This window comes from Physella acuta, unplaced genomic scaffold (assembly GCF_028476545.2).
Source record: "Physella acuta isolate Inbredline_101_S28 unplaced genomic scaffold, ASM2847654v3 ptg000120l, whole genome shotgun sequence".
Lineage (NCBI taxonomy): Eukaryota > Metazoa > Mollusca > Gastropoda > Physidae > Physella > Physella acuta.
In genome coordinates this window covers 56,637-84,468 of record NW_026731640.1, presented here as the reverse complement: position 1 = coordinate 84,468, position 27,832 = coordinate 56,637, and the positions used below count along the sequence as shown (strand labels likewise).

At 40.5% G+C, this 27,832-nt stretch overlaps 2 protein-coding genes across 17 annotated transcripts in view; one reads left to right on the top strand and one right to left on the bottom strand.

Moving 5' to 3' along the window:
• Positions 1–1,982: 1,982 nt before the first annotated feature.
• LOC131934900 (DNA-directed RNA polymerases I, II, and III subunit RPABC2) lies at positions 1,983–13,073 on the top strand. 2 transcript variants are annotated; one of them, XM_059291157.1, is made up of 5 exons: positions 1,983–2,076; positions 9,275–9,338; positions 9,585–9,712; positions 12,775–12,846; positions 12,930–13,073. In XM_059291157.1, exons 1-5 carry the CDS (start codon positions 2,048–2,050, stop codon positions 13,015–13,017), a joined length of 381 nt encoding a protein of 126 aa, XP_059147140.1. In that variant the 5' UTR covers positions 1,983–2,047; the 3' UTR covers positions 13,018–13,073. The 2 variants fall into 2 exon arrangements, with proteins under 2 accessions (XP_059147140.1, XP_059147141.1); XM_059291158.1 differs by lacking the exon at positions 1,983–2,076 and adding an exon at positions 2,154–2,298.
• A 164-nt stretch (positions 13,074–13,237) lies between these two features.
• The window catches only part of LOC131934898 (tubulin--tyrosine ligase-like protein 12), a 41,919-nt gene continuing 27,324 nt past the window's right edge, over positions 13,238–27,832 (bottom strand). For all 15 annotated transcript variants that reach the window (XM_059291141.1, XM_059291146.1, XM_059291142.1 and 12 more), the window contains 6 exons: positions 17,962–18,153; positions 17,366–17,477; positions 17,068–17,222; positions 15,128–15,284; positions 14,768–14,906; positions 13,238–13,465 (listed from right to left, as the gene is read on the bottom strand). In XM_059291141.1, the coding sequence (XP_059147124.1) occupies positions 13,317–13,465; positions 14,768–14,906; positions 15,128–15,284; positions 17,068–17,222; positions 17,366–17,477; positions 17,962–18,153 (904 nt within the window). In that variant the 3' untranslated portion in view covers positions 13,238–13,316. The remainder of the gene's footprint in view (positions 13,466–14,767; positions 14,907–15,127; positions 15,285–17,067; positions 17,223–17,365; positions 17,478–17,961; positions 18,154–27,832) is intronic.

Sequence of the window (27,832 nt, the reverse complement as noted above, 5' to 3'; positions counted from 1 at the left end):
GCATTGCCCACCCAAACCACAACCAACCAAAACAACAAAACGCAAACATAACGCTAACACAGTTACAAATACAAACGAAAACAAAAACCTAACAACAAACCCAACCACAACCACAAACACCAATACCAACCAATAACAACACAAAAAAAACCGAAAAAGCAAACGAAAACAAGCCAAATCCAAACGCAAAACCAACCAAAAACACAAATACAAACCCAAAGAAAAAAACACAAACAAAAACGAAAAAAAGAAAGCACAAAAACGAACCAAATCAAACCGCAACCACTAACGCAAACCCAACCTAAACACAAAGAAAACACTAACGCGAACATAAACGCAAAGTGCTCACAGTCTAGTCCGGGGCGGAATCGCCTGTTTTAGCTTAATAAACGACTATAGTACCCCAACTTATTCATAGTCTTTTGCACTCACTTAAACGAACGCGCCTGTTTCAATTTAATGAACAATTATAATACTCCAAGCTTACCCGTAAAATACCTACAACATTTGCACTTGATCAATCCCCGCTAATTATGTAATTATTTTTTTTCCCAACACCAAAACAAAGTAATAAAAAGTAAATTCTTTTCCACTAATGCAATGGTTTTATAAAGGGAAGTAATTGTGTTTTCCTAATTTATTAAAGGGAAGTAAGTGCTATAGGACTAAATAAAGACATAATTAGAATTTTTGTAAAAGATGATATTTTTTTTTTTTAAATTGTGTTTAATGAACATGCCGAAAATTATTACTTTCAGTTTGATAAATGAAAATTATTTCCCAAAACTTTCAATATTAATTTTTTAACTCATAAATTTAGACCATAAAGACTTGAATTATCTAACACTTAAGTCCATAGAAGTATGTCAACGACAAACAAACTTATTTTTACATACAGAATTGAGCGTTATATATTAGATACAATACATTTAATTTGAAATAATTCTAGATCTAATTCTAGGGCTGATTCGCGTAGATTGTTACGCCGCTAAGAAGTAAAATATATAAGTTATTAACTTCTCGAGAGTACGAGCCTATATAGTTAAGAGGTTAGCACATTAGTTTACCATGCGGGTGGCATGGGTTCTAGACATGTCAGTGATTTTTTTTTTTAGTTGTGAATGATAATGTTGTCTTTGCCTATTGGAAATTAGCGGGAGACAGGGCAGGTGAAGTAGAGTTCACCTGTTTCTTTGTCCTCAGTATATAACGTGGATAGTGTCGTCAGAGCCATGCTCGGCCGGAATCTTTTTTTTAAAGATAAAACATGTTGTCTGAGACTTGGCGGAACACTGGGCAGGTGAAGTAGTGTTGGGTAGGTGTAAAGTTCACCTGTGACGACAGCATATGAAGAGATAGTGTGGTCAAACCCACGCTCAGCCAAAATCTGTGTTTTCACAGACAAAAACATGTATGAGTTGGGAGGACGCTGGGCAGGTGAAGTAGAGTTGACCTGTTTTTGTGACCTCAGCATATGAAGAGATTATGTTGTCAGACCCAGGCTCAGACGAAGTCAGTGTTTTTAAAAGACAAAAACGTCTGAGGTGTGACGCCTTTTTGAACGTAGGGTCTGGTTATTTTGTGATGATTAGTGACCAGTGTTTCTTCCAGACTTTTTTCTCCGGGGGAGGCACTTGAAATTTTCGGGGGGGGGGGGGGGCGGTAGACTTTTTTCGGGGGGCGGACACTGTTAAAAGTATATATTTTCTATATAAATTATATAAATTTCATTCGTTCGGGGGGGGGGGGGGGGGCGGTAAAATTTTTTCGGGGGGCTTCGCTCCCCCGAAGAGATGCCTGGAAGAAACTCTGTTAGTGACAGACGTGATGTCATTCATGGATGACCCCCGAAACCCACAGTTATCTAACTAGATAACGGATAGTCTAGTATATTAATATTATTAGACTATTATTATTATTAATTTTGCGAAAATTCCTATTTTTAAATCATGCTTCAACATTTTTAGAAAACTTCATTAACAAACCTTATGTGCAGAAGAGTTCTTGATCTAGATCTAGATCTAGTCTAGATTTAGTGTTAAAACTCATGGATCCAGAAGAAGCTGACGGGGACGAGTAAGTTTTAAATCTAACCATGTTGGGAATTTTCTCCCGCAGACAAGAACATGTAAACATTCGATCTCTTGAGCGACGATACCCAATCTTGAATAGGCCCTAATCTAAAAAAACAATTTTGATTAGGCTAGGTCTAGATTTAGATCAAGAATTTTCAAGAAAAGATTAAAACAAAAACTAGAGATCTTCTAGCTAGCCTAGGCATTTTGGGATGAAAATTTGGTAATCTATCGTTTTAGTTAGATCTACGTAAAATCGGCCGAGACTAGATCTAGTAATGTGAAAATAAGGTGACTCATTAAATTTTAGTAATTATTTCATATTTTAAAGAGGATTTATGTTTTGAAAGTTACAATAATAATTAGTTTTTCTTACTAAATCTAAAATTTATGCAATTTTCAATATAAACATGACCACTGAATAATAGACATCCATATTTAATCCATTAGGCACTAATTTTGAAGTTTTTAGTTCATTTTAAACTAAATTACTTAATTTAATATTTATTGACACTCACTGCCATGGCCAACACACCTCTCCATGACAACTCTTCTTAAGCTTGAACGTAAAGAAAACCACAAATCAGGTTAGACTTTTTAAGTGGCCATGCACCCAGAGTTCCTCACTAGTGATCTCAAATAGCGGTCACGTGGTTTTTAAAAAATAAAAATAAATTGGTTGTGATATGAGAGCCGATCTTATAAAAAAAGTGCCGACAATATTTGCTTTCTTTTTACATAGACTGATAGACTTAATAATGCTTTACTTATATGATCATTTTTGTACTTATATAGTTGATATTTTTCAAATTCTATTAATTTTAATGAAACCAACTTTTGAATTTAGCCTCCGTTCTCCAAACCAAATTTTAAAATGCTTTTCTGGCATATCTAACCCTGCCACCTATTGTTTGTTGTTATGACACGGAAATCCCGCCATTTTGCGCGTGGTAAACATTTTAAAATTTAATTAGTAGAAGGTCTCTGGAATTCGGCCAAAAAATCGCCGGAAGTCATGCGTCCGGTCCGGACGCCATATTGTTGTTAGCAACCGACCACGCCTCAAAGTTAGCGAGAAATACTAATAATAATTATCAAAGTTTCATTAATGTAGCTGTTTTTAAACAACTGTATAAAAACTATTAAAACACAAGTAGCAAATAATGTAGGCCGGCTCGTTGCTTAGATGGCTGGATTGACCTCTGACCCTGAAACGTCACACATCGTTTTCTGGCGGTTTTTACGTTTGTTTTAGGGGTCCTATCCACGACAAATGAAAAAACTCTTTATCACGCAAATTGTCATCATTATTTTAACACAAGATGAAAATGGATAAAATGTAGGTTGAATTATGGATTTTTTAAAATAAAATATTCTGTTATTTTAAATACACCATTAACTTCCTTACCCCTTAAGAGAACATTTGACACCACATTTATATATCTAGCTTACTCGGTTGACGAGAAAAGAGAGAATTTAAAAATTATCTTAAAATGGAAGATGAATGACGAAACAGCATTCTTGAACATTACGAGCTTTTCATTCCCGCCATGGTAATTGCATCAGCTTATTTACTCATCGGAAAATAACAAAAAGCAACTGGTTGATAATAAATCTAGATCTAGTTATTTTATTATTTACGAGCCGGCCCGCGGCATAACATACGCCGCTATTTAGTTGTTTCTAATTTTCAATAATTCATAATTTGTGAATTCGACAGTAGCAACGCTGACACTGAAAATATTTCTTTAAAACACTATAAGTAGCTCGTTAAGGACCATAACCCCCCCCCCTTCCTTCCCTCCTCCCCCCCCCTACGTTTAAAATCGTTGGCTCTGCTTGTAAACATTTAGAGTGAACACAGCTCACTAAAACCATGTAGGGGTGGGGAGGTAGGGAGAGCGTTTGCAGCTTGTTTTCTAACGTCTCGAAGAAGAGAATTATATATATAGATTAAATTCTACGCTACATGTTATTCATACCATTTTATGAAATAATGAACACCTGCATAAATCAAATGACCATAATAAATATTTTTATTTCAAATTCTAATTTTAAATAATAAATAGGCCTATGCATAAAATAATATGATAGTATTATTAGTATGGGACGGAGTGGTCTAGCGGTAGAGAGCTGGAGTGCTAACCCGTAAGCCTCGAGTTCGAATCCGGGTTCAAGTCAGTATACCGTCCCTGAGTCCACCTAACTCTGATGGGTACCTAACTCACGTTAGGGAAAGTAAAGGCGGCTGGGCATAGTGCTGACCACACTATCTCTTCATATGCCGAGGTCACAGAAACAAGTGAACTCTACTTCACTTGCCCCATAGACCGTCAGGTTTGAAAGGGAAACTTTACTTTACTTTTTTTTTATTATTAGTATATTGATTTTTTCTTCACTGTGGGCCGACAGTTGCTGCATTCGTGACCGGTGGTCAACGCTGCGTGGCCTATTTGTTTATATAATCAGTGATGCTCGTTCAGTGACCTTTTTCAGAGCTAGGCCTAATTACGGTCGTTTTTTAGACTTATTGATCGGCCGTTAGCCTTTGTCATTGCTGCGTATTTTAAACAATGCTCGTTCAACGGCCTTTTTTTGGCGCTAAATAATCTGTTTATGGGCATTTTAAGAGTTTTTTTTTAAGCTAGACATAGATCTAGTTACATTTTTTTTTTGCGCGAGCATCATTTCCGTCTGTTAAAATTACAATTGGAGAGATTTTATCGTTTTTTTTTTTTTCGTAACAGATTTTATCAAGATAGATCCAGGGTTCCCCCGGCCTCCTAAAATTCCAGGATGTCCTGGAATTCTCCTGGAATTTAAAAAAAAAACAGAAAAGTCCTGGAATTCTGGAATTTTAACATTTCTCCTGAAATTTTGTAATGTGTCCTGGAATTTTACTCGCATCGATAATTTTAGCGAATATTTTTTTGGCGCGTTAGATTTCAGGTAATCAGATCTGACCGCCCCGGTAAAAGTGTTCTGCCTTTTCAATTCTTCGCATTACAAGGCACACATTTTAAAATATAGACCTAAAGCTGTCTTTAACATGTGGGTTTGGTTTAATTTTTTTTTTCTAACGTCTTTCTATGTGTGCGACTCTGTTTAATAGGCCTGACTTTTTTTTTAATTTGGAAAATCTCAAGTAGGCCTAGGCCAAAATCTAGTTTTTGCACAGCTAATTTGAATCTACAGTCCGATAGGCTCTAGATCTACTTTCTATTTTTACATGCGTGTTGTAATACTACCACCCTCCCATCCCGCATTTCAGTTTCTTTCCCACGACAGGGTGGGGGAGGGAGGACCGCTGGTTGGGTATATGAAGTGAACTCTGTGTGACCCGCTAGTGATGTCATCAGCAGTATACTACAGGCCAACTGTCAGCTTAGATGAACCCAAACTGACACAGCGTGACCGTGTCAAGCTGGAGGGAAAAAAATACGCTACCGGCAATAAAATAAAAAACTATCTGAAATTCTATTTTTTGGCTGAAATATTTTAAATTTTTCAAGTATTAGTGGTCGTCCATAAATGACGTCACACTGTAGGGGGTAGGGGGGTCCGTAATTTTGTGACGGTGTGTGATGAGGGGGGGGGGGGGGCTCAGATGGTGGGACGTCACACTTTTGCATCATAGAAAGCAATGTTAGAAAAGAATTTTAGCCGTTATTTCGCGTTTTAGAAAACTGTTTTAATAAATTGTAATAGGAATTGATCAAAATACTCTATGTTGACGGCGTTCTGACAAGATTTTGGAAAAATATCGATTTTTTAAGAAAAAATCAACAGCAATTTTGAGAGGGGTTGTAGGCTGAGGTGTGACGTCATTTGGGGGGGGGGGGGTCTAGCTTTTTGTGACAACGTGTGCCGGAGTGGAGGGGGGGGGGGTAAAAATCATCAAAAAAAGCGCGACGTCATTTAGGGATGACCCCTTGCTCTTATTTCCAAAATACAGTTTATTTCTAGTAGGACAAATCTAAGCTACTCAGGTTGATTTACTTGTTCATCAAATGATAAAAAGTTAAAATTACAGTTAGGCTATTTACTGTTGAAGACTCCCATTTAAATCACAAAGTCATGTGGGGGGGGGGGGGGGGCGCCCTGATCAAAAGGGATTCAGTGGAAACCACTCTTACTTACAGATGGCCGATGTTTATATCAACTCTTGCTCGCAAACATCTCTGTTTAAAGTTAATTTCTGACCTATATTGATATATTTAGCCATTGATTTTAGTTTATTATTCAGTTATCTCTAATATTTGACACAAATATATCACAATTTACTTCTATTAAAGCATTAACAATGAGGCAACTTTTCCGCACATTACTAGCGTCGGCCGATTTTACGCACCTAAACCGATAGATTACAGAAAATTTCAAAATGATTTTTTTATTAAAAAAATTAGCAATAATAGCTAGTACACTAGTAAACTAAGCCAATTTAGCATATTTTAACTTTCTGTGCAAAGTCATTATTACTGAAAAATCTTCTATTGCCTATATCATTGAGTACAAATGTGTCAAGTTTTATCATTATATCTTAAATAGCAACATTGGTATGCAAGTTTAAAGCCAATCACAATTCTCGAATGCAATTTACAATAAAACATAACAAGTTAAACACATAACTTGTGTTAAAAAAACTACTTGGCCTAGAATGATAATTCTTGAGTATTTAGAAATGGGTTATAATTTCCCATAAATCCATGTATATTGTATAATGATCAGGGAGATTTTCCCAATATGCTAACATGACGTTTGCTATGTAAGAAAAAGATAAAAAATATTAAAATAACAAAGTGACTAGATCTAGAATCCAGATCTAGATTAATCTAGTAGAAGCTTTTGCTGGCTAGCAGAAGACACAGCAATTCAATGACCTTAGGGGTCATCCATAAATGACGTCACGCTTTTTTTGACGATTTTTACCTCCCGTCTGTCACACGTCATCACAGAAAGCCAGACCCCCCTAAAATGATGTCGCACCTTAGCCTACAACCCTCCTCAAAATTGCAGTTGAATTTTTTTTTAAATGTCGATTTTTTTTTCCAAAATCTTGTCTGAACTCTGTCAAAATACATTATTTTAATCAATTCCTATTACAATTTATTAAAACAGTTTTCTAAAATGCAAAATGTCTAAAATTCGTTTTCTAACATTGTATTTTCACTTTCTCGTATATATACGAAGTAAAGAGAAAGTCTTGTAATCGTGCAAAAAAATAAAATCGAGATTTTTACAAATCTCGACGTTTTACACCTCACTGATACGGAAAAACATAATTTTGCAATCTTGTCCGTATGTCTGTGTGTGTGTCTGTCTGTGTGTAAACACGATTACTTGAGTACCGTTACAGCTAGGTTGATGAAATTTCATATATAAGTATTTTATCAAAATCGTAGATCCGTATCAACTTTTGAGCGATTTCCGATAACCAGAAGTGGTACTTTTTCTACTTTGAATTTTTCAAAAGCCTATAACTTGAGTACTATTTTAAATAGATAAATGAAATTTCAAATGTAAGTAAAAGATCTAATTCTCTACCTTCTATCAAATTTTGAGTAATTTCCGTTGACCGGAAGTACTAATTTACGCTATTTCCGATTTCTCAAAAAACGCATGTAAATTTATACTAGATTTTATTCTATTTTTAAAAGTTTAAGTAAACAAAAATCATGTCTATATTCCGAGTTGCCATCCCATGTAGTGTTATATTAGAATATTCGAGAAAGTTTAGGGGAGATCACTCCCGGTTTATTTTTAATTCAAAAGTGTGACGTCGCACCATCTTAACCCCTCCCCCCTACGAATGTGACATCATTTATGGACGACCCCTTAACTCTCTTAATAGGGTTATCGGCCGAGTTCGCAAACATTACCCACAATCTCCCATTACACGAGATTTGGTTTTTGCATACTGATGAGTTTTTAATTTATGGTAATTAAGTTTTAAAGGCCATTTCCCAATATTACATAAAAAGTCGAATGGTTTTCCCGTTATTTTGATGGTTTTACGATCTGATTGCATGCTGTCTCTGCTTTTGTCTTACCGCTGTATAAAGGTTAGCTTCAAATGCGTTAAAAATTCGATTTTCGAAAAGTTTCCTCTTATATAAAGTTTCCATAGCAGATAGATCTACATCTCATTTTTATAGAAATGATATTTGTTTTTGGATATTTTGACTTTGACATTAGTAAATACCCAGTTGAAAGTAGTCACCGTATGTAGATCTCATTGCCACCATTGTTATATTTCTTTATCCCCATCTGCTGGCTTTTAGTTTTGACACAGTAACAACAGCATTCTTTTGTAATGTACAAACAAATCTCCTAATGGACACCAGTGAGTTGATGAAAATCCTTCCGTAATGTTGTTGACATGGAATAAAAATTTGCTTTTTTAGATTTAGGACCGTAAAAATAATAAAAGATACAATTTTATTAAAAACTTAAGCCTAAAATTAATTCAGAAATGTAATATTTTTAGAATCAATGCTATACAAGTTGCAGATCCAGAGAACTTGAAAATAATTTGTTGAGTTTAAGGCTACATTTCTATTTATTTTCATCAAGCCTAAGTTATAACCCGATGTTTCACTTTCGTAAGACAAACATTGATTGGCTGTAAAGGAGCTCCGTGATCGATTTCTGACAGCCCCACTTTATAGTTATTTTGTTTACAAAACTTTGCAGATCAAGTTTTTAAATAACAATGCAAATGTAAACACCATGACCTAGTTTTTCTATTTTTAGCTTACAATGTGTACAATAAAATTTATGGTGGCCTATCGAATAGCAGGATGCCATTGTTTATGTCGCCATTACACGTGAAAACCAAATTGTTTTTGCTTTTTTTTGCTTTTTTAAAAATTTTATTTAGTTACCGAAAATATTAAAAACATCAAATACATCCAATCTTTAGTAAAGTCCGAAAAAAACCAGACAGACAGGATTTTATAACCATATTAATTTTAACTACGCCGTGCAAGATTTTAAAATTAATTTATGGACCTCTCAAATACCTTTGAGACTTTTCTCGCTGATGTCCATTGTTGTTTTAAACATATTTTAATAAACCTATTTTAGTATATCAGTAGTTTCCAGTTTTCTTTATAGAATTCTTGAATGTTTGATGAATATGTAAAGATATTTCTAATTGTTGATTGCCTATTTGGGATTTATTATTTTAAAATTTTCAGCTTTGAAGATGGAGCTGAAATAGAAGATGATGAGCCATTAGATGAACCTATAGATCATGAACAGGTAGGTCAAGCTAGACCACTAGTCTCATTTTTCTAGTTCTGGCCAATAGCTGGTTTTTAAAGGATAGTTGTACACTGAAAGGACTCTAGCCATACACAGCCAGTCCTCTAGCTGTGCTCAGTCCTCTAGCTGTGCTCAGTCCTCTAGCCATATTAAGCCAGTCCTCTAGCTGTACACAAATAGGCCAGTTTCTGTACATGGACAGTGTGCAGATTCTCCTGTTGTTTATTCCCATCTTTGTTGCAGGGTGAGAGAGTGGAGATCATCAGTGATGGAGCCACAGGCCAGGTGGAGCCCCAGAAAAGAATAACAACCAAGTACATGACAAAATATGAGCGGGCCAGAGTTTTAGGAACACGTGCACTGCAAATAGCGTATGTCTGGCCTTTAATTTAGTGGGTGTTGTTTGAACCCTCTAGAAGCAATCTTGGCCACCTCTACCAATTGTCTCAGCACTCTGACCACCTCTACCAATTGTCTCAGCACTCTGACCACCTCTACCAATTTTCTCAGCACTCTGACCACCTCTACCAATTGTCTCAGCACTCTGACCACCTCTACCAATTGTCTCAGCACTCTGACCACCTCTACCAATTTTCTCAGCACTCTGACCACCTCTACCAATTGTCTCAGCACTCTGACCACCTCTACCAATTTTCTCAGCACTCTGACCACCTCTACCAATTGTCTCAGCACTCTGACCACCTCTACCAATTGTCTCAGCACTCTGACCACCTCTACCAATTGTCTCAGCACTCTGACCACCTCTACCAATTTTCTCAGCACTCTGACCACCTCTACCAATTGTCTCAGCACTCTGACCACCTCTACCAATTGTCTCAGCACTCTGACCACCTCTACCAATTTTCTCAGCACTCTGACCACCTCTACCAATTGTCTCAGCACTCTGACCACCTCTACCAATTGTCTCAGCACTCTGACCACCTCTACCAATTTTCTCAGCACTCTGACCACCTCTACCAATTGTCTCAGCACTCTGACCACCTCTACCAATTGTCTCAGCACTCTGACCACCTCTACCAATTTTCTCAGCACTCTGACCACCTCTACCAATTGTCTCAGCACTCTGACCACCTCTACCAATTGTCTCAGCACTCTGACCGTTTTTGGGATGTGACTGAAAAAAATGGTTAACCAATAATATGGTAAACATAGCCAATCTTTAGGACCAGTAGGGTAGATGCAGTGCTGTAGCGAGGTCGGTGTCTGTCTGTCCCGCGCCCCCCCTCCCCCGTAAGTGGGGAAAAAAAATATCGATATATACATTCCATATGCACTTGTAAGTATATGTATACTCATGTGTATACGTATTCAATTTTTTTTATGCCGGATATAATTTTTTTACCCCTCCCCCATACATTGATTAACATATAGCTTATTATGATTCTCAACCAAACCATTTTCCTCAGGCATATTTATATATTGCAAAGTTAAGTTGATGTAAGTCGTCACCCCACGGTTATTGCTTTAAAGTGTGCTCAGATAATGCGAAGGATTTGTATCTATATTTGGTTTTAAATTCAGCTGGATGTTGCTCTTAAAACACTATTTAATTCACTCTAAATAATCATTTCATTCAGTGAAATTATCATTTCCTGTTTATATTTTGCTATTTTTTGCCTTGGTGTCACCCAATCCGCAACCCCTGCTACGCCTCTGGGTAGATGAAGTCAAGTTCACCGGTTTAGGACCGGTAGGGTAAAAGTTTCTGTGCCCGTGTCATTACAATGCCAAGTCAACTTTAGTTTCTCCAGCTTGTTAGGTAGCAAACATCGCATCACAGACAGTGGTCCCTTGCTTAGAATGGGCCTAGGTTATGTTAAAGGCTTTAAAATAAAGCATTCAAAAAAAATATGTGAGAATAGCCTGATTTCATACAGTTAGTTGTAGAAAAAAAAAAGGTTATTCTCTATTTCTGCATGTAGTGTAGGTAAATAAAAAACTCACTGCTACCTATGTTAGTGTAGGTAAATAAAAAACCCACTGCTACCTATGTTAGTGTAGGTAAATAAAAAACCCACTGCTACCTATGTTAGTGTAGGTAAATAAAAAACCCACTGCTACCTATGTTAGTGTAGGTAAATAAAAAACTCACTGCTACCTATGTTAGTGTAGGTAAATAAAAAACCCACTGCTACCTATGTTAGTGTAGGTAAATAAAAAACCCACTGCTACCTATGTTAGTGTAGGTAAATAAAAAACCCACTGCTACCTATGTTAGTGTAGGTAAATAAAAAACCCACTGCTACCTATGTTAGTGTAGGTAAATAAAAAACCCACTGCTACCTATGTTAGTGTAGGTAAATAAAAAACCCACTGCTACCTATGTTAGTGTAGGTAAATAAAAAACCCACTGCTACCTATGTTAGTGTAGGTAAATAAAAAACCCACTGCTACCTATGTGGTTTCCTGGTCCTGCTGTTGATACATGGGATGCTCTCAACTTTCCCTCCCTTTTTACTTTCTTTAGCAACATGCCCGACCCATTGGTACTACATTATTACTTTGATTAAACATTTAATGACAAGGGGAAAGAAGAGAGGACAGATCATTCCAATCCCAATGGTTATGGGAGGGGTGGGGGTAACTACTGCTAAATTAAAACAACTGGACATCAATGTTGAACAGCAGCTAAGCTAAAAATAAAATGATACAAGTATGGATATTTATTGATAGGATTCTCTCTCCAAACTGTTAGAGAAATGTGGAATCCCAATCTGTTCATTTATAACATTGGAATGTTAACTTGGATGTATCTTTAAAGTGTTGGGGGGGGGGGGGGGGAATGGGCAACCCTGAGATATATTTCTTTGACAACTGGTTTGAGAAAAGTGGCTTCAAGTCCAATGATTTCCTATCATTACATGAGAGTAGGCTACTTAGTTAACTAAAGCATCTGTAGGAATTATAAGTCCAATGATTTCCTATCATTACATGAGAGTAAGCTACTTAGTTAACTAAAGCATCTGTAGGAATTATAAGTCCAATGATTTCCTATCATTACATGAGAGTAGGCTACTTAGTTAACTAAAGCATCTGTAGGAATTATAAGTCCAATGATTTCCTATCATTACATGAGAGTAAGCTACTTAGTTAAGCATCTGTAGGGGCTGGACAATCTGGAATAAAGCTGTATAAACCCTGTCAGTAGATGCCTAAAGTTGATCTTTTAGAAATGTATGGGTCATAGGTCAGCATGGAAAAACTATTAATGTCATCAGGAAAAGGAAATTCTTTGATTGGGTCACTAATGGTACTCTTTGATATCTGTGGGTCACATGACTCCTAATGGTACTCTTTGATATCTGTGGGTCACATGACTCCTAATGGTACTCTTTGATATCTGTGGGTCACATGACTCCTAATGGTACTCTTTGATATCTGTCATTTTGTTAATGCCAAATGTTCCTCCTAGGATGTGTGCCCCTGTGATGGTGGAGCTAGAAGGAGAAACTGACCCTCTCGCCATAGCCATGAAAGAGCTTAAGTAAATATTTTTGTCTTCATTTTTGTAAATTGTAACCCCAGCATGTCAATGATAAAATTGATACATTGTTTCACTCTTGACAGAGCAAGAAAAATTCCTTTTATCATCAGGAGATATTTACCAGATGGGAGTTATGAAGACTGGGCATTGGATGAATTGATTATTGACTGACTCTTATATTCTTGTCTAATAAAATTTTTTGTACCATTTTTTTGTGTCACCTTCATGTTTGTGAAAGCTAATGCAGTTGGTTCAATTGAGTAAGAGCACCTAATTGTATCACTAGATAGTTTAAGTAAGCAACTTACACAAAGAGTTTGAAAACAAAACTTCTTAGAACTGATAACATACTAGTTAAATAAAAAAGCAAGTTCAAACACTTTTTTCAACATGAGAGAATTTGAATGTTCTTTAGTGTCATTCTTTTTTTCACAAGACAGACAACTCGCATCTTCCATTGAAACGATGAATCACAACTCAATCACATGTTTCTGGTGGGTGTCGCCAAGGAACAGTACACTGAAGACATCATTGACAAAAGATGGGTGGTATTTACAAGCTCGGGCACAGTCTGGACTAAAATTGACTTCACAAATCTTTGGCTCAATGGTCTGATCACCTGCAAATCAAAAGGCAACTCTGTCATGTAAAGTCAAAGAGTGGTCATTGAAATATAACGCAACACTATTATCTCATAAGCATCCGCAAATTTATCATAAAAATGAATTTAAAAACCCCATCAAACTCAACAAGAGGATATTAGTTCTCTCATTCAACCCATTACCACAGTTAACTGTGCTAACGCAAAGTTGCTTTCACACCTGAGAGCAGCTGCAGATGTTAAGAAAATGCAGATACTTACTACTGAATGCATTTCAGAGCAATTATTTTGAGAGTGAATTACTAAAAAGAAAAATGAATAAATTTGTTATTCTCTACTGAAGTTGAAGGGCTTAACACAACTAAGTATCTGACTCTAACTTTAGCCTGCTTTGTGTTGCCCTTCCATAACCTTTGCTCACCCCAGAACAAATGGGATTTCTTCTGGAGCTTTCTCAGATTGGTTGCTGTTCTACACCCCCACCCCTCCCCTTGTTAGCGCTCTCCCACCTGACTAAAAAATCCCCATAAAAAAAAAGCTTTTTTTAAATCAGGGATATGACTTGAAAAGATTTTTGGCAGATGTACCAGTTTGTCCAAATCTGCTGATACCAATATTTTGAATCTGCTTCTATTTTTAAACTGTTAGCCACCACCTGTACCACTTGCTGCTGCTGAAACTCACATGAAAATCCTAGTCAAACATCACGGAAAACTAGATGAACATGTCCCTCCTTGTAGTGATACTTGTGGATTTCTTAATGTATGTGAATTCACCCCCAAGAAGTGATTCTGCTCGTTAGCTTTAGGAAAAGCTTTACAGCAAGTAGCAATTGGTAATCTACCTTTTTGTTTTTGAGCACACCAGCTTACATTTAACTGGACAACCACCAGAAAAGACATTGGATGTTTGGCCACCAGAAAAGACGGATGTTTGGCCATCAGAATAGACATTGGATGTTTGGCCACCAGAATAGACATTGGATGTTTGGCCACCAGAATAGACATTGGATGTTTGGCCACCAGAATAGACATTGGATGTTTGGCCATCAGAATAGACATTGGATGTTTGGCCACCAGAATAGACATTGGATGTTTGGCCACCAGAATAGACATTGGATGTTTGGCCATCAGAATAGACATTGGATGTTTGGCCACCAGAATAGACATTGGATGTTTGGCCACCAGAATAGACATTGGATGTTTGGCCATCAGAAAAGACATTGGATGTTTGGCCACCAGAATAGACATTGGATGTTTGGCCACCAGAATAGACATTGGATGTTTGGCCACCAGGTTGAGACACTGTGTTTGACTGTACCTGCTGCTGTGGTCTCCCACTCCAGCATGAGATCAACAGCATACATGGCCCGGGACTGGGGGGACGGAGCTATGCCACAAGGTGCGGGCTCAGATGTGGCTGCTTCAAACAGTTCTTTGAACATCTGCAAGATTTTGGTCTGAGGAAAACACACAGATAGACATACAAACATCTTAACACACAGACATACAAACATCTAAACACACAGATAGACATACAAACATCTAAACACACAGATAGACATACAAACATCTAAACACACAGATAGACATAAAACTAAACACATGGATAGAGATACATTTAAAATCTGGATAAAGATACAACTAAAGACAAGGATTGCTCAACTGAAATGACATAGACCTGTACGTCTTGCCACTTATATCCAGGGTTTTGTTCCTCAAACTGTGGGATGAATTCATGATAGTGCACCTGCTTGAGCTTAGTTTCAGCCCCCTCCACATAGTTCATCACAGTGAAATGTCTCTCATAGTCATGCAGGTCACTCAGGCTGTAGGGCCTCAGACAGAAAATTATTTCATTGGCTTAAAGGGAGTTGAGTGGGGAGGGGGGGGGGGGGGAATCCATTATTGGCCAAGACAAAATGTTTGTACTTGAGGTGGCCCATGATGAACAATAGATAATAAAAGAACAGATGTAGCTATCTATTAGGAAGATTGTCTGATGAAAAGGACTAATGTTGAATCTAATAACAGAAGCAACAAATGAAAGCTGTTAGAGTAATCCAGTTCAGTTTTCAAATGGCAATTTTCTCTTTGTTTTCAGAACCATATTTGAAAACCACTTAGTTTATAGGCGTTTATTAAGTGAATCTATATTTGAATAAATATCTTTAAATTTAAATACAATTTAGCTTTTACATTAATTTAAAAAAGAAATTGTTTCTCTATATAACTGCACATTTTAAATTTTATAACAATAGCAGATTTTCTGATCTTGTGATTCTGACATACAAATTAATCAATCTATCTCTCTCTTTATATATATTTTATAGATATAAATATGGATATATACAGATAGATATATATATTATATAGATAGCTGCATACGGTGAATCTTTTTTAAATAAACGAACTTGGGAACAGAACAAAACCAATTACAAAAGAAAACATAAACACAAGAAAAAAACACAAAAGAAAACGCAAACACAATGCAAACACAAACAAACAATGCAAACACAAAAGCAAATAAAACAAACACTATTGCTAACACAATCGCTAGCACAACACCTAAACACAAATGCAATATATATATATATATATATATATATATATATATATCTATATATATATCTATATCTACACACACATATATATATTTGTAATATAAGCAGCCAATTAGTGTGTCAGTCATTCTGTTATTGCTATAGATTCTAGATCTACTAAAGTAAACAACATATGCCATGATTTTACTGGCTTTTTGATGTCTTACTATAAGTAACGGAGTAGGTTTATTTATGTAACAACTTAAAGTTTTTGATAGTCAGCAAAGTTTTTACTCTTTTGCATATATAAAAAAAAGAAGAAAATATTTAAATACTGCTAAAACTTAATAAGCAGATCAATGTCAAATAATATTCTCGCTTATATTCCTAGAAAAAATTGATTCATTTTAATAACAGTAGGGTCAAATAAAACTAATAAATTCAAATGTTTAATAATTATGCTAGTGGGGGTAATTTAAAAATAAATTCAATGCAAACTAAATATTGCTATTAAAGTATTTAAGTTAAAAAAAAATTTTTTTTAGTGGTACCAGTAGGTCAACAATTTTAAGGGGTGCACTATGTAGTACCAGAAGGTCAACAATTCTAAGGGGTGCACTATGTGGTACCAGAAGGTCAACAATTCTAAGGGGTGCACTATGTAGTACCAGTAGGTCAACAATTTTAAGGGGTGCACTATGTAGTACCAGTAGGTCAACAATTCTAAGGGGTGCACTATGTAGTACCAGTAGGTCATGAAATTTTATATATAATAAGTATTATATCAAATTTGTAGTTCTGTATCAACTTTTCAGCCATTTCCGATAACAGGAAGTGGAACTTTTTCTTTCAATTTTTCAAAAGCCTAAAACTTGAGTACTATTTCAGATAGATAAATGAAATTTCACATGTAGTAAGTAAAAGCTCTAATTCTCTGCCATCTGTCAAATTTTGAGTAACTTACGTTGACCGGAAGTAGTAATTTCAGCGATGAACAGTTGTGTTGGTGATGTCTCCCATTAAAAAAGCTGTATTAGTTGTAGCTAAAGAATTAAAAAATTTTTGAAAAGAAAATTACTTGTTTGCAAATCTCAGCCAAAAGACTTGGTATGCATATAACCGAAGAGGCTTGACTCCTGTCAAGAAAACAAGGTAGCGGATGTCAAACTTGACCTTAGACTGGATGTCCTGGCGGTAGAATAAGACTGGCTGTTCTATGTACTTGCATGCCACCTGGTGTAGGAAATAACAGCCGTCAGCACATTTGGTCATAGTCTGGCAGTCATGTCGTATGCTAGCAGTCATACTTTTGGTTACACTTAAGTTCTTATCTTTGGTGCTAGCAGTCATACTTTTAGTTACACTTAAGTTCTTACCTTTGGTCCAGATTCTGTCAGGCGAATGATTTGGTTCAAGTTTTTTGTCACCCAAGTGTCAAGGCCACGAGCTAAATTCCAGGGTTTGATGATCCAGTGGTTTCCCAAATTTCTAGAGCACACCATAAAGCACATCATTTGTATAAAGGTCTAAATCAAGTGCTACTTGAGGCAGACACCAGACAGACATGAGACAGACACCAGACAGACACCAGACAGACATGAGACAGACACCAGACAGACATGAGACAGACACCAGACAGACATGAGACAGACACCAGACAGACATGAGACAGACACCAGTCAGACATGAGACAGACACCAGTCAGACACCAGACAGACATGAGACAGACACCAGACAGACATGAGACAGACATGAGACAGACATCAGACAGACACCAGACAGACATGAGACAGACATCAGACAGACACCAGACAGACATGAGACAGACATGAGACAGACATCAGACAGACACCAGACAGACATGAGACAGACACCAGACAGACATGAGACAGACACCAGACATGAGACAGACACCAGACAGACATGAGACAAGACACCAGACAGACATCAGACAGACATCAGACAGACTTACCTGTGTTGCCTGTACTGGAAGTAGGAGACAAATTGTCTTAATTCTGTCTGAAGATTGTAGGTCACAGGCAGCCAAGAAGGTTGACCTTGACCTGCTCGCCGTGCCACAATGGCCAGCATGTCCTTGACTGTGAGTACACTCTCACAAGGGAACTGATTGATCAAACAGCTGGGCCTGCTTTCACTCAGCTCTCTACAGACCAGCCAGGCAAAACATTCAACAAAGTAACAAAGATAGATCAGTCAAAAGATTCAACAGACTAACAAAGTAACAAAGATAGATCAGTCAAAAGATTCAACAGACTAACAAAGTAACAAAGATAGATCAGTCAAAAGATTCAACAGACTAACAAAGTAACAAAGATTGATCAGTCAAAAGATTCAACTGACTAACAAAGTAACAAAGATAGATCAGTCAAAAGATTCAACAGGCTAACAAAGTAACAAAGATAGATCAGTCAAAAGATTCAACAAACTAACAAAGTAACAAAGATAGATCAGTCAAAAGATTCAACAGACTAACAAGGTAACAAAGATAGATCAGTCAAAAGATTCAACAGACTAACAAAGTAACAAAGATAGATCAGTCAAAAGATTCAACAGACTAACAAAGTAACAAAGATTGATCAGTCAAAAGATTCAACTGACTAACAAAGTAACAAAGATAGATCAGTCAAAAGATTCAACAGGCTAACAAAGTAACAAAGATAGATCAGTCAAAAGATTCAACAAACTAACAAAGTAACAAAGATAGATCAGTCAAAAGATTCAACAGACTAACAAGGTAACAAAGATAGATCAGTCAAAAGATTCAACAGACTAACAAAGTAACAAAGATAGATCAGTCAAAAGATTCAACAGACTAACAAAGTAACAAAGATAGATCAGTCAAAAGATTCAACAGACTAACAAAGTAACAAAGATAGATCAGTCAAAAGATTCAACAGACTAACAAAGTAACAAAGATAGATCAGTCAAAAGATTCAACAGACTAACAAGGTAACAAAGATAGATCAGTCAAAAGATTCAACAGACTAACAAAGTAACAAAGATAGATCAGTCAAAAGATTCAACAGACTAACAAAGTAACAAAGATAGATCAGTCAAAAGATTCAACAGACTAACAAAGTAACAAAGATAGAGTGATGTGGTAGGTGAGTGATGTGGTAGGTGAGTGATGTGGTAGGTGAGTGAGTGATGTGGTAGGTGAGTGAGTGATGTGGTAGGTGAGTGATGTGGTAGGTGAGTAATGTGGTAGGTGAGTGATGTGGTAGGTGAGTGAGTGATGTGGTAGGTGAGTGAGTGATGTGGTAGGTGAGTGATGTGGTAGGTGAGTGATGTGGTAGGTGAGTGATGTGGTAGGTGAGTGAGTGATGTGGTAGGTGAGTGAGTGATGTGGTAGGTGAGTGATGTGGTAGGTGAGTGATGTGGTAGGTGAGTGATGTGGTAGGTGAGTGATGTGGTAGGTGAGTGATGTGGTAGGTGAGTGATGTGGTAGGTGAGTGATGTGGTATGTGAGTGATGTGGTAGGTGAGTGAGTGATGTGGTAGGTGAGTGATGTGGTAGGTGAGTGAGTGATGTGGTAGGTGAGTGAGTGATGTGGTAGGTGAGTGATGTGGTAGGTGAGTGATGTGGTAGGTGAGTGAGTGATGTGGTAGGTGAGTGAGTGATGTGGTAGGTGAGTGATGTGGTAGGTGAGTGATGTGGTAGGTGAGTGGGTGATGTGGTAGGTGAGTGAGTAATGTGGTAGGTGAGTGATGTGGTAGGTGAGTGATGTGGTAGGTGAGTGGGTGATGTGGTAGGTGAGTGATGTGGTAGGTGAGTGATGTGGTAGGTGAGTGATGTGGTAGGTGAGTGGGTGATGTGGTAGGTGAGTGAGTGATGTGGTAGGTGAGTGATGTGGTAGGTGAGTGATGTGGTAGGTGAGTGATGTGGTAGGTGAGTGAGTGATGTGGTAGGTGAGTGAGTGATGTGGTAGGTGAGTGATGTGGTAGGTGAGTGATGTGGTAGGTGAGTGAGTGATGTGGTAGGTGAGTGATGTGGTAGGTGAGTGATGTGGTAGGTGAGTGATGTGGTAGGTGAGTGATGTGGTAGGTGAGTGAGTGATGTGGTAGGTGAGTGAGTGATGTGGTAGGTGAGTGATGTGGTAGGTGAGTGATGTGGTAGGTAAGTGATGTGGTAGGTGAGTGATGTGGTAGGTGAGTGAGTGATGTGGTAGGTGAGTGAGTGATGTGGTAGGTGAGTGATGTTGTAGGTGAGTGAGTGATGTGGTAGGTGAGTGATGTGGTAGGTGAGTGATGTGGTAGGTGAGTGATGTGGTAGGTAAGTGATGTGGTAGGTGAGTGATGTGGTAGGTGAGTGAGTGATGTGGTAGGTGAGTGAGTGATGTGGTAGGTGAGTGAGTGATGTGGTAGGTGAGTGATGTGGTAGGTGAGTGATGTGGTAGGTGAGTGAGTGATTTGGTAGGTGAGTGATGTGGTAGGTGAGTGAGTGATGTGGTAGGTGAGTGAGTGATGTGGTAGGTGAGTGAGTGATGTGGTAGGTGAGTGATGTGGTAGGTGAGTGAGTGATGTGGTAGGTGAGTGAGTGATGTGGTAGGTGAGTGATGTGGTAGGTGAGTGAGTGATGTGGTAGGTGAGTGAGTGATGTGGTAGGTGAGTGATGTGGTAGGTGAGTGAGTGATGTGGTAGGTGAGTGAGTGATGTGGTAGGTGAGTGAGTGATGTGGTAGGTGAGTGATGTGGTAGGTGAGTGATGTGGTAGGTGAGTGATGTGGTAGGTGAGTGATGTGGTAGGTGAGAGATCTGATGTGGTAGGTGAGTGATGTGGTATGTGAGTGATGTGGTAGGTGAGTGATGTGGTAGGTGAGTGATGTGGTAGGTGAGTGATGTGGTAGGTGAGTGAGTGATGTGGTAGGTGAGTGATGTGGTAGGTGAGTGATGTGGTAGGTGAGTGAGTGATGTGGTAGGTGAGTGAGTGATGTGGTAGGTGAGTGATGTGGTAGGTGAGTGAGTGATTTGGTAGGTGAGTGATGTGGTAGGTGAGTGAGTGATGTGGTAGGTGAGTGAGTGATGTGGTAGGTGAGTAAGTGATGTGGTAGGTGAGTGATGTGGTAGGTGAGTGATGTGGTAGGTGAGTGAGTGATGTGGTAGGTGAGTGATGTGGTAGGTGAGTGATGTGGTAGGTGAGTGAGTGATGTGGTAGGTGAGTGAGTGATGTGGTAGGTGAGTGAGTGATGTGGTAGGTGAGTGAGTGATGTGGTAGGTGAGTGATGTGGTAGGTGAGTGAGTGATGTGGTAGGTGAGTGAGTGATGTGGTAGGTGAGTGATGTGGTATGTGAGTGAGTGATGTGGTAGGTGAGTGAGTGATGTGGTATGTGAGTGAGTGATGTGGTATGTGAGTGAGTGATGTGGTAGGTGAGTGAGTGATGTGGTAGGTGAGTGAGTGATGTGGTAGGTGAGTGATGTGGTAGGTGAGTGAGTGATGTGGTAGGTGAGTGATGTGGTAGGTGAGTGAGTGATGTGGTATGTGAGTGAGTGATGTGGTAGGTGAGTGAGTGATGTGGTAGGTGAGTGAGTGATGTGGTAGGTGAGTGAGTGATGTGGTAGGTGAGTGATGTGGTAGGTGAGTGAGTGATGTGGTAGGTGAGTGAGTGATGTGGTAGGTGAGTGATGTGGTAGGTGAGTGAGTGATGTGGTAGGTGAGTGATGTGGTAGGTGAGTGATGTGGTAGGTGAGTGATGTGGTAGGTGAGTGATGTGGTAGGTGAGAGATCTGATGTGGTAGGTGAGTGATGTGGTATGTGAGTGATGTGGTAGGTGAGTGATGTGGTAGGTGAGTGATGTGGTAGGTGAGTGATGTGGTAGGTGAGTGAGTGATGTGGTAGGTGAGTGATGTGGTAGGTGAGTGATGTGGTAGGTGAGTGAGTGATGTGGTAGGTGAGTGATGTGGTAGGTGAGTGAGTGATGTGGTAGGTGAGTGAGTGATGTGGTAGGTGAGTGATGTGGTAGGTGAGTGATGTGGTAGGTGAGTGAGTGATGTGGTAGGTGAGTGAGTGATGTGGTATGTGAGTGATGTGGTAGGTGAGTGATGTGGTAGGTGAGTAAGTGATGTGGTAGGTGAGTGAGTGATGTGGTAGGTGAGTGATGTGGTAGGTGAGTGATGTGGTAGGTGAGTGAGTGATGTGGTAGGTGAGTGATGTGGTAGGTGAGTGAGTGATGTGGTAGGTGAGTGATGTGGTAGGTGAGTGATGTGGTAGGTGAGTGAGTGATGTGGTAGGTGAGTGAGTGATGTGGTAGGTGAGTGAGTGATGTGGTAGGTGAGTGATGTGGTAGGTGAGTGAGTGATGTGGTAGGTGAGTGATGTGGTAGGTGAGTGATGTGATGTGGTAGGTGAGTGATGTGGTAGGTGAGTGAGTGATGTGGTAGGTAAGTGATGTGGTAGGTGAGTGAGTGATGTGGTAGGTGAGTGAGTGATGTGGTAGGTGAGTGAGTGATGTGGTAGGTGAGTGATGTGGTAGGTGAGTGAGTGATGTGGTAGGTGAGTGGGTGATGTGGTAGGTGAGTGATGTGGTATGTGAGTGATGTGGTATGTGAGTGAGTGATGTGGTAGGTGAGTGAGTGATGTGGTAGGTGAGTGAGTGATGTGGTAGGTGAGTGATGTGGTAGGTGAGTGATGTGGTAGGTGAGTGAGTGATGTGGTAGGTGAGTGATGTGGTAGGTGAGTGAGTGATGTGGTAGGTGAGTGATGTGGTAGGTGAGTGAGTGATGTGGTAGGTGAGTGAGTGATGTGGTAGGTGAGTGATGTGGTAGTTGAGTGAGTGATGTGGTAGGTGAGTGAGTGATGTGGTAGGTGAGTGATGTGGTAGGTGAGTGATGTGGTATGTGAGTGATGTGGTAGGTGAGTGAGTGATGTGGTAGGTGAGTGAGTGATGTGGTAGGTGAGTGAGTGATGTGGTAGGTGAGTGAGTGATGTGGTAGGTGAGTGATGTGGTAGGTGAGTGAGTGATGTGGTAGGTGAGTGATGTGGTAGGTGAGTGAGTGATGTGGTAGGTGAGTGAGTGATGTGGTAGGTGAGTGAGTGATGTGGTAGGTGAGTGATGTGGTAGGTGAGTGAGTGATGTGGTAGGTGAGTGAGTGATGTGGTAGGTGAGTGAGTGATGTGGTAGGTGAGTGATGTGGTAGGTGAGTGATGTGGTAGGTGAGTGATGTGGTAGGTGAGTGATGTGGTAGGTGAGTGAGTGATGTGGTAGGTGAGTGAGTGATGTGGTAGGTGAGTGAGTGATGTGGTAGGTGAGTGATGTGGTAGGTGAGTGAGTGATGTGGTAGGTGAGTGATGTGGTAGGTGAGTGAGTGATGTGGTAGGTGAGTGAGTGATGTGGTAGGTGAGTGATGTGGTAGGTGAGTGATGTGGTAGGTGAGTGATGTGGTAGGTGAGTGATGTGGTAGGTGAGTAATGTGATGTGGTAGGTGAGTGATGTGGTAGGTGAGTGAGTGATGTGGTAGGTGAGTGAGTGATGTGGTAGGTGAGTGAGTGATGTGGTAGGTGAGTGAGTGATGTGGTAGGTGAGTGATGTGGTATGTGAGTGATGTGGTAGGTGAGTAATGTGGTAGGTGAGTGAGTGATGTGGTAGGTGAGTGAGTGATGTGGTAGGTGAGTAATGTGGTAGGTGAGTGATGTGGTAGGTGAGTGAGTGATGTGGTAGGTGAGTGATGTGGTAGGTGAGTGAGTGATGTGGTAGGTGAGTGAGTGATGTGGTAGGTGAGTGATGTGGTAGGTGAGTGATGTGGTAGGTGAGTAATGTGATGTGGTAGGTGAGTGATGTGGTATGTGAGTGATGTGGTAGGTGAGTGAGTGATGTGGTAGGTGAGTGAGTGATGTGGTAGGTGAGTGATGTGGTATGTGAGTGATGTGGTAGGTGAGTAATGTGGTAGGTGAGTGATGTGGTAGGTGAGTGAGTGATGTGGTAGGTGAGTGATGTGGTAGGTGAGTGATGTGGTAGGTGAGTGAGTGATGTGGTAGGTGAGTGAGTGATGTGGTAGGTGAGTGAGTGATGTGGTAGGTGAGTGATGTGGTAGGTGAGTGATGTGGTAGGTGAGTGATGTGGTAGGTGAGTGAGTGATGTGGTAGGTGAGTGAGTGATGTGGTAGGTGAGTGAGTGATGTGGTAGGTGAGTGATGTGGTAGGTGAGTGAGTGATGTGGTAGGTGAGTGATGTGGTAGGTGAGTGATGTGGTAGGTGAGTGAGTGATGTGGTAGGTGAGTGAGTGATGTGGTAGGTGAGTGATGTGGTAGGTGAGTGATGTGGTAGGTGAGTGATGTGGTAGGTGAGTGAGTGATGTGGTAGGTGAGTGATGTGGTAGGTGAGTGATGTGGTAGGTGAGTAATGTGGTAGGTGAGTGATGTGGTAGGTGAGTGAGTGATGTGGTAGGTGAGTGAGTGATGTGGTAGGTGAGTGAGTGATGTGGTAGGTGAGTGATGTGGTAGGTGAGTGAGTGATGTGGTAGGTGAGTGAGTGATGTGGTAGGTGAGTGATGTGGTAGGTGAGTGATGTGGTAGGTGAGTAATGTGATGTGGTAGGTGAGTGATGTGGTATGTGAGTGATGTGGTAGGTGAGTGAGTGATGTGGTAGGTGAGTGAGTGATGTGGTAGGTGAGTGATGTGGTAGGTGAGTGATGTGGTAGGTAAGTGAGTGATGTGGTAGGTGAGTGAGTGATGTGGTAGGTGAGTGATGTGGTAGGTGAGTGATGTGGTAGGTGAGTGATGTGGTAGGTGAGTGATGTGGTAGGTGAGTGATGTGGTAGGTGAGTGAGTGATGTGGTAGGTGAGTGATGTGGTAGGTGAGTGATGTGGTAGGTGAGTGATGTGGTAGGTGAGTGATGTGGTAGGTGAGTGATGTGGTAGGTGAGTGAGTGATGTGGTAGGTGAGTGATGTGGTAGGTGAGTGATGTGGTAGGTGAGTGATGTGGTAGGTGAGTGATGTGGTAGGTGAGTGATGTGGTAGGTGAGTGAGTGATGTGGTAGGTGAGTGAGTGATGTGGTAGGTGAGTGATGTGGTAGGTGAGTGAGTGATGTGGTAGGTGAGTGATGTGGTAGGTGAGTGATGTGGTAGGTGAGTAATGTGATGTGGTAGGTGAGTGAGTGATGTGGTAGGTGAGTGATGTGGTAGGTGAGTGATGTGGTAGGTGAGTAATGTGATGTGGTAGGTGAGTGATGTGGTATGTGAGTGATGTGGTAGGTGAGTGAGTGATGTGGTAGGTGAGTGAGTGATGTGGTAGGTGAGTGATGTGGTATGTGAGTGATGTGGTAGGTGAGTAATGTGGTAGGTGAGTGATGTGGTAGGTGAGTGAGTTATGTGGTAGGTGAGTGAGTGATGTGGTAGGTGAGTGATGTGGTAGGTGAGTGAGTGATGTGGTAGGTGAGTGAGTGATGTGGTAGGTGAGTGATGTGGTATGTGAGTGATGTGGTAGGTGAGTAATGTGGTAGGTGAGTGATGTGGTAGGTGAGTGAGTGATGTGGTAGGTGAGTGATGTGGTAGGTGAGTGAGTGATGTGGTAGGTGAGTGAGTGATGTGGTAGGTGAGTGAGTGATGTGGTATGTGAGTGATGTGGTAGGTGAGTGAGTGATGTGGTAGGTGAGTGAGTGATGTGGTAGGTGAGTGATGTGGTATGTGAGTGATGTGGTAGGTGAGTAATGTGGTAGGTGAGTGATGTGGTAGGTGAGTGAGTGATGTGGTAGGTGAGTGATGTGGTAGGTGAGTGAGTGATGTGGTAGGTGAGTGAGTGATGTGGTAGGTGAGTGATGTGGTAGGTGAGTGAGTGATGTGGTAGGTGAGTGAGTGATGTGGTAGGTGAGTGATGTGGTATGTGAGTGATGTGGTATGTGAGTGATGTGGTAGGTGAGTGATGTGGTAGGTGAGTGATGTGGTAGGTGAGTGAGTGATGTGGTAGGTGAGTGAGTGATGTGGTAGGTGAGTGATGTGGTAGGTGAGTGAGTGATGTGGTAGGTGAGTGATGTGGTAGGTGAGTGATGTGGTAGTTGAGTGAGTGATGTGGTAGGTGAGTGATGTGGTAGGTGAGTGATGTGGTAGGTGAGTGATGTGGTAGGTGAGTGATGTGGTAGGTGAGTGATGTGGTAGGTGAGTGATGTGGTAGGTGAGTGATGTGGTAGGTGAGTGAGTGATGTGGTAGGTGAGTGATGTGGTAGGTGAGTGAGTGATGTGGTAGGTGAGTGATGTGGTAGGTGAGTGATGTGGTAGGTGAGTGAGTGATGTGGTAGGTGAGTGATGTGGTAGGTGAGTGAGTGATGTGGTAGGTGAGTGATGTGGTAGGTGAGTGATGTGGTAGGTGAGTGAGTGATGTGGTAGGTGAGTGATGTGGTAGGTGAGTGAGTGATGTGGTAGGTGAGTGAGTGATGTGGTAGGTGAGTGAGTGATGTGGTAGGTGAGTGAGTGATGTGGTAGGTGAGTGAGTGATGTGGTAGGTGAGTGAGTGATGTGGTAGGTAGGTGAGTGATGTGGTAGGTAGGTGAGTGATGTGGTAGGTGAATGATGTGGTAGGTGAGTGAGTGATGTGGTAGGTGAGTGAGTGATGTGGTAGGTGAGTGAGTGATGTGGTAGGTGAGTGATGTGGTAGGTGAGTGATGTGGTAGGTGAGTGATGTGGTAGGTGAGTGAGTGATGTGGTAGGTGAGTGATGTGGTAGGTGAGTGAGTGATGTGGTAGGTGAGTGATGTGGTAGGTGAGTGATGTGGTAGGTGAGTGATGTGGTAGGTGAGTGATGTGGTAGGTGAGTGAGTGATGTGGTAGGTGAGTGAGTGATGTGGTAGGTGAGTGATGTGGTAGGTGAGTGATGTGGTAGGTGAGTGATGTGGTAGGTGAGTGATGTGGTAGGTGAGTGAGTGATGTGGTAGGTGAGTGAGTGATGTGGTAGGTGAGTGAGTGATGTGGTAGGTGAGTGATGTGGTAGGTGAGTGAGTGATGTGGTAGGTGAGTGATGTGGTAGGTGAGTGATGTGGTAGGTGAGTGATGTGGTAGGTGAGTGAGTGATGTGGTAGGTGAGTGATGTGGTAGGTGAGTGAGTGATGTGGTAGGTAAGTGATGTGGTAGGTGAGTGAGTGATGTGGTAGGTGAGTGAGTGATGTGGTAGGTGAGTGATATGGTAGGTGAGTGATGTGGTAGGTGAGTGAGTGATGTGGTAGGTGAGTGATGTGGTAGGTGAGTGAGTGATGTGGTAGGTGAGTGAGTGATATGGTAGGTGAGTGATGTGGTAGGTGAGTGAGTGATGTGGTAGGTAAGTGATGTGGTAGGTGAGTGATGTGGTAGGTGAGTGAGTGATGTGGTAGGTGAGTGATGTGGTATGTGAGTGAGTGATGTGGTAGGTGAGTGAGTGATGTGGTAGGTGAGTGAGTGATGTGGTAGGTGAGTGAGTGATGTGGTAGGTGAGTGATGTGGTAGGTGAGTGAGTGATGTGGTAGGTGAGTGAGTGATGTGGTAGGTGAGTGATGTGGTAGGTGAGTGAGTGATGTGGTAGGTGAGTGAGTGATGTGGTAGGTGAGTGAGTGATGTGGTAGGTGAGTGATGTGGTAGGTGAGTGAGTGATGTGGTAGGTGAGTGAGTGATGTGGTAGGTGAGTGATGTGGTAGGTGAGTGATGTGGTAGGTGAGTGATGTGGTAGGTGAGTGAGTGATGTGGTAGGTGAGTGAGTGATGTGGTAGGTGAGTGATGTGGTAGGTGAGTGATGTGGTAGGTGAGTGAGTGATGTGGTAGGTGAGTGAGTGATGTGGTAGGTGAGTGATGTGGTAGGTGAGTGATGTGGTAGGTGAGTGATGTGGTAGGTGAGTGAGTGATGTGGTAGGTGAGTGAGTGATGTGGTAGGT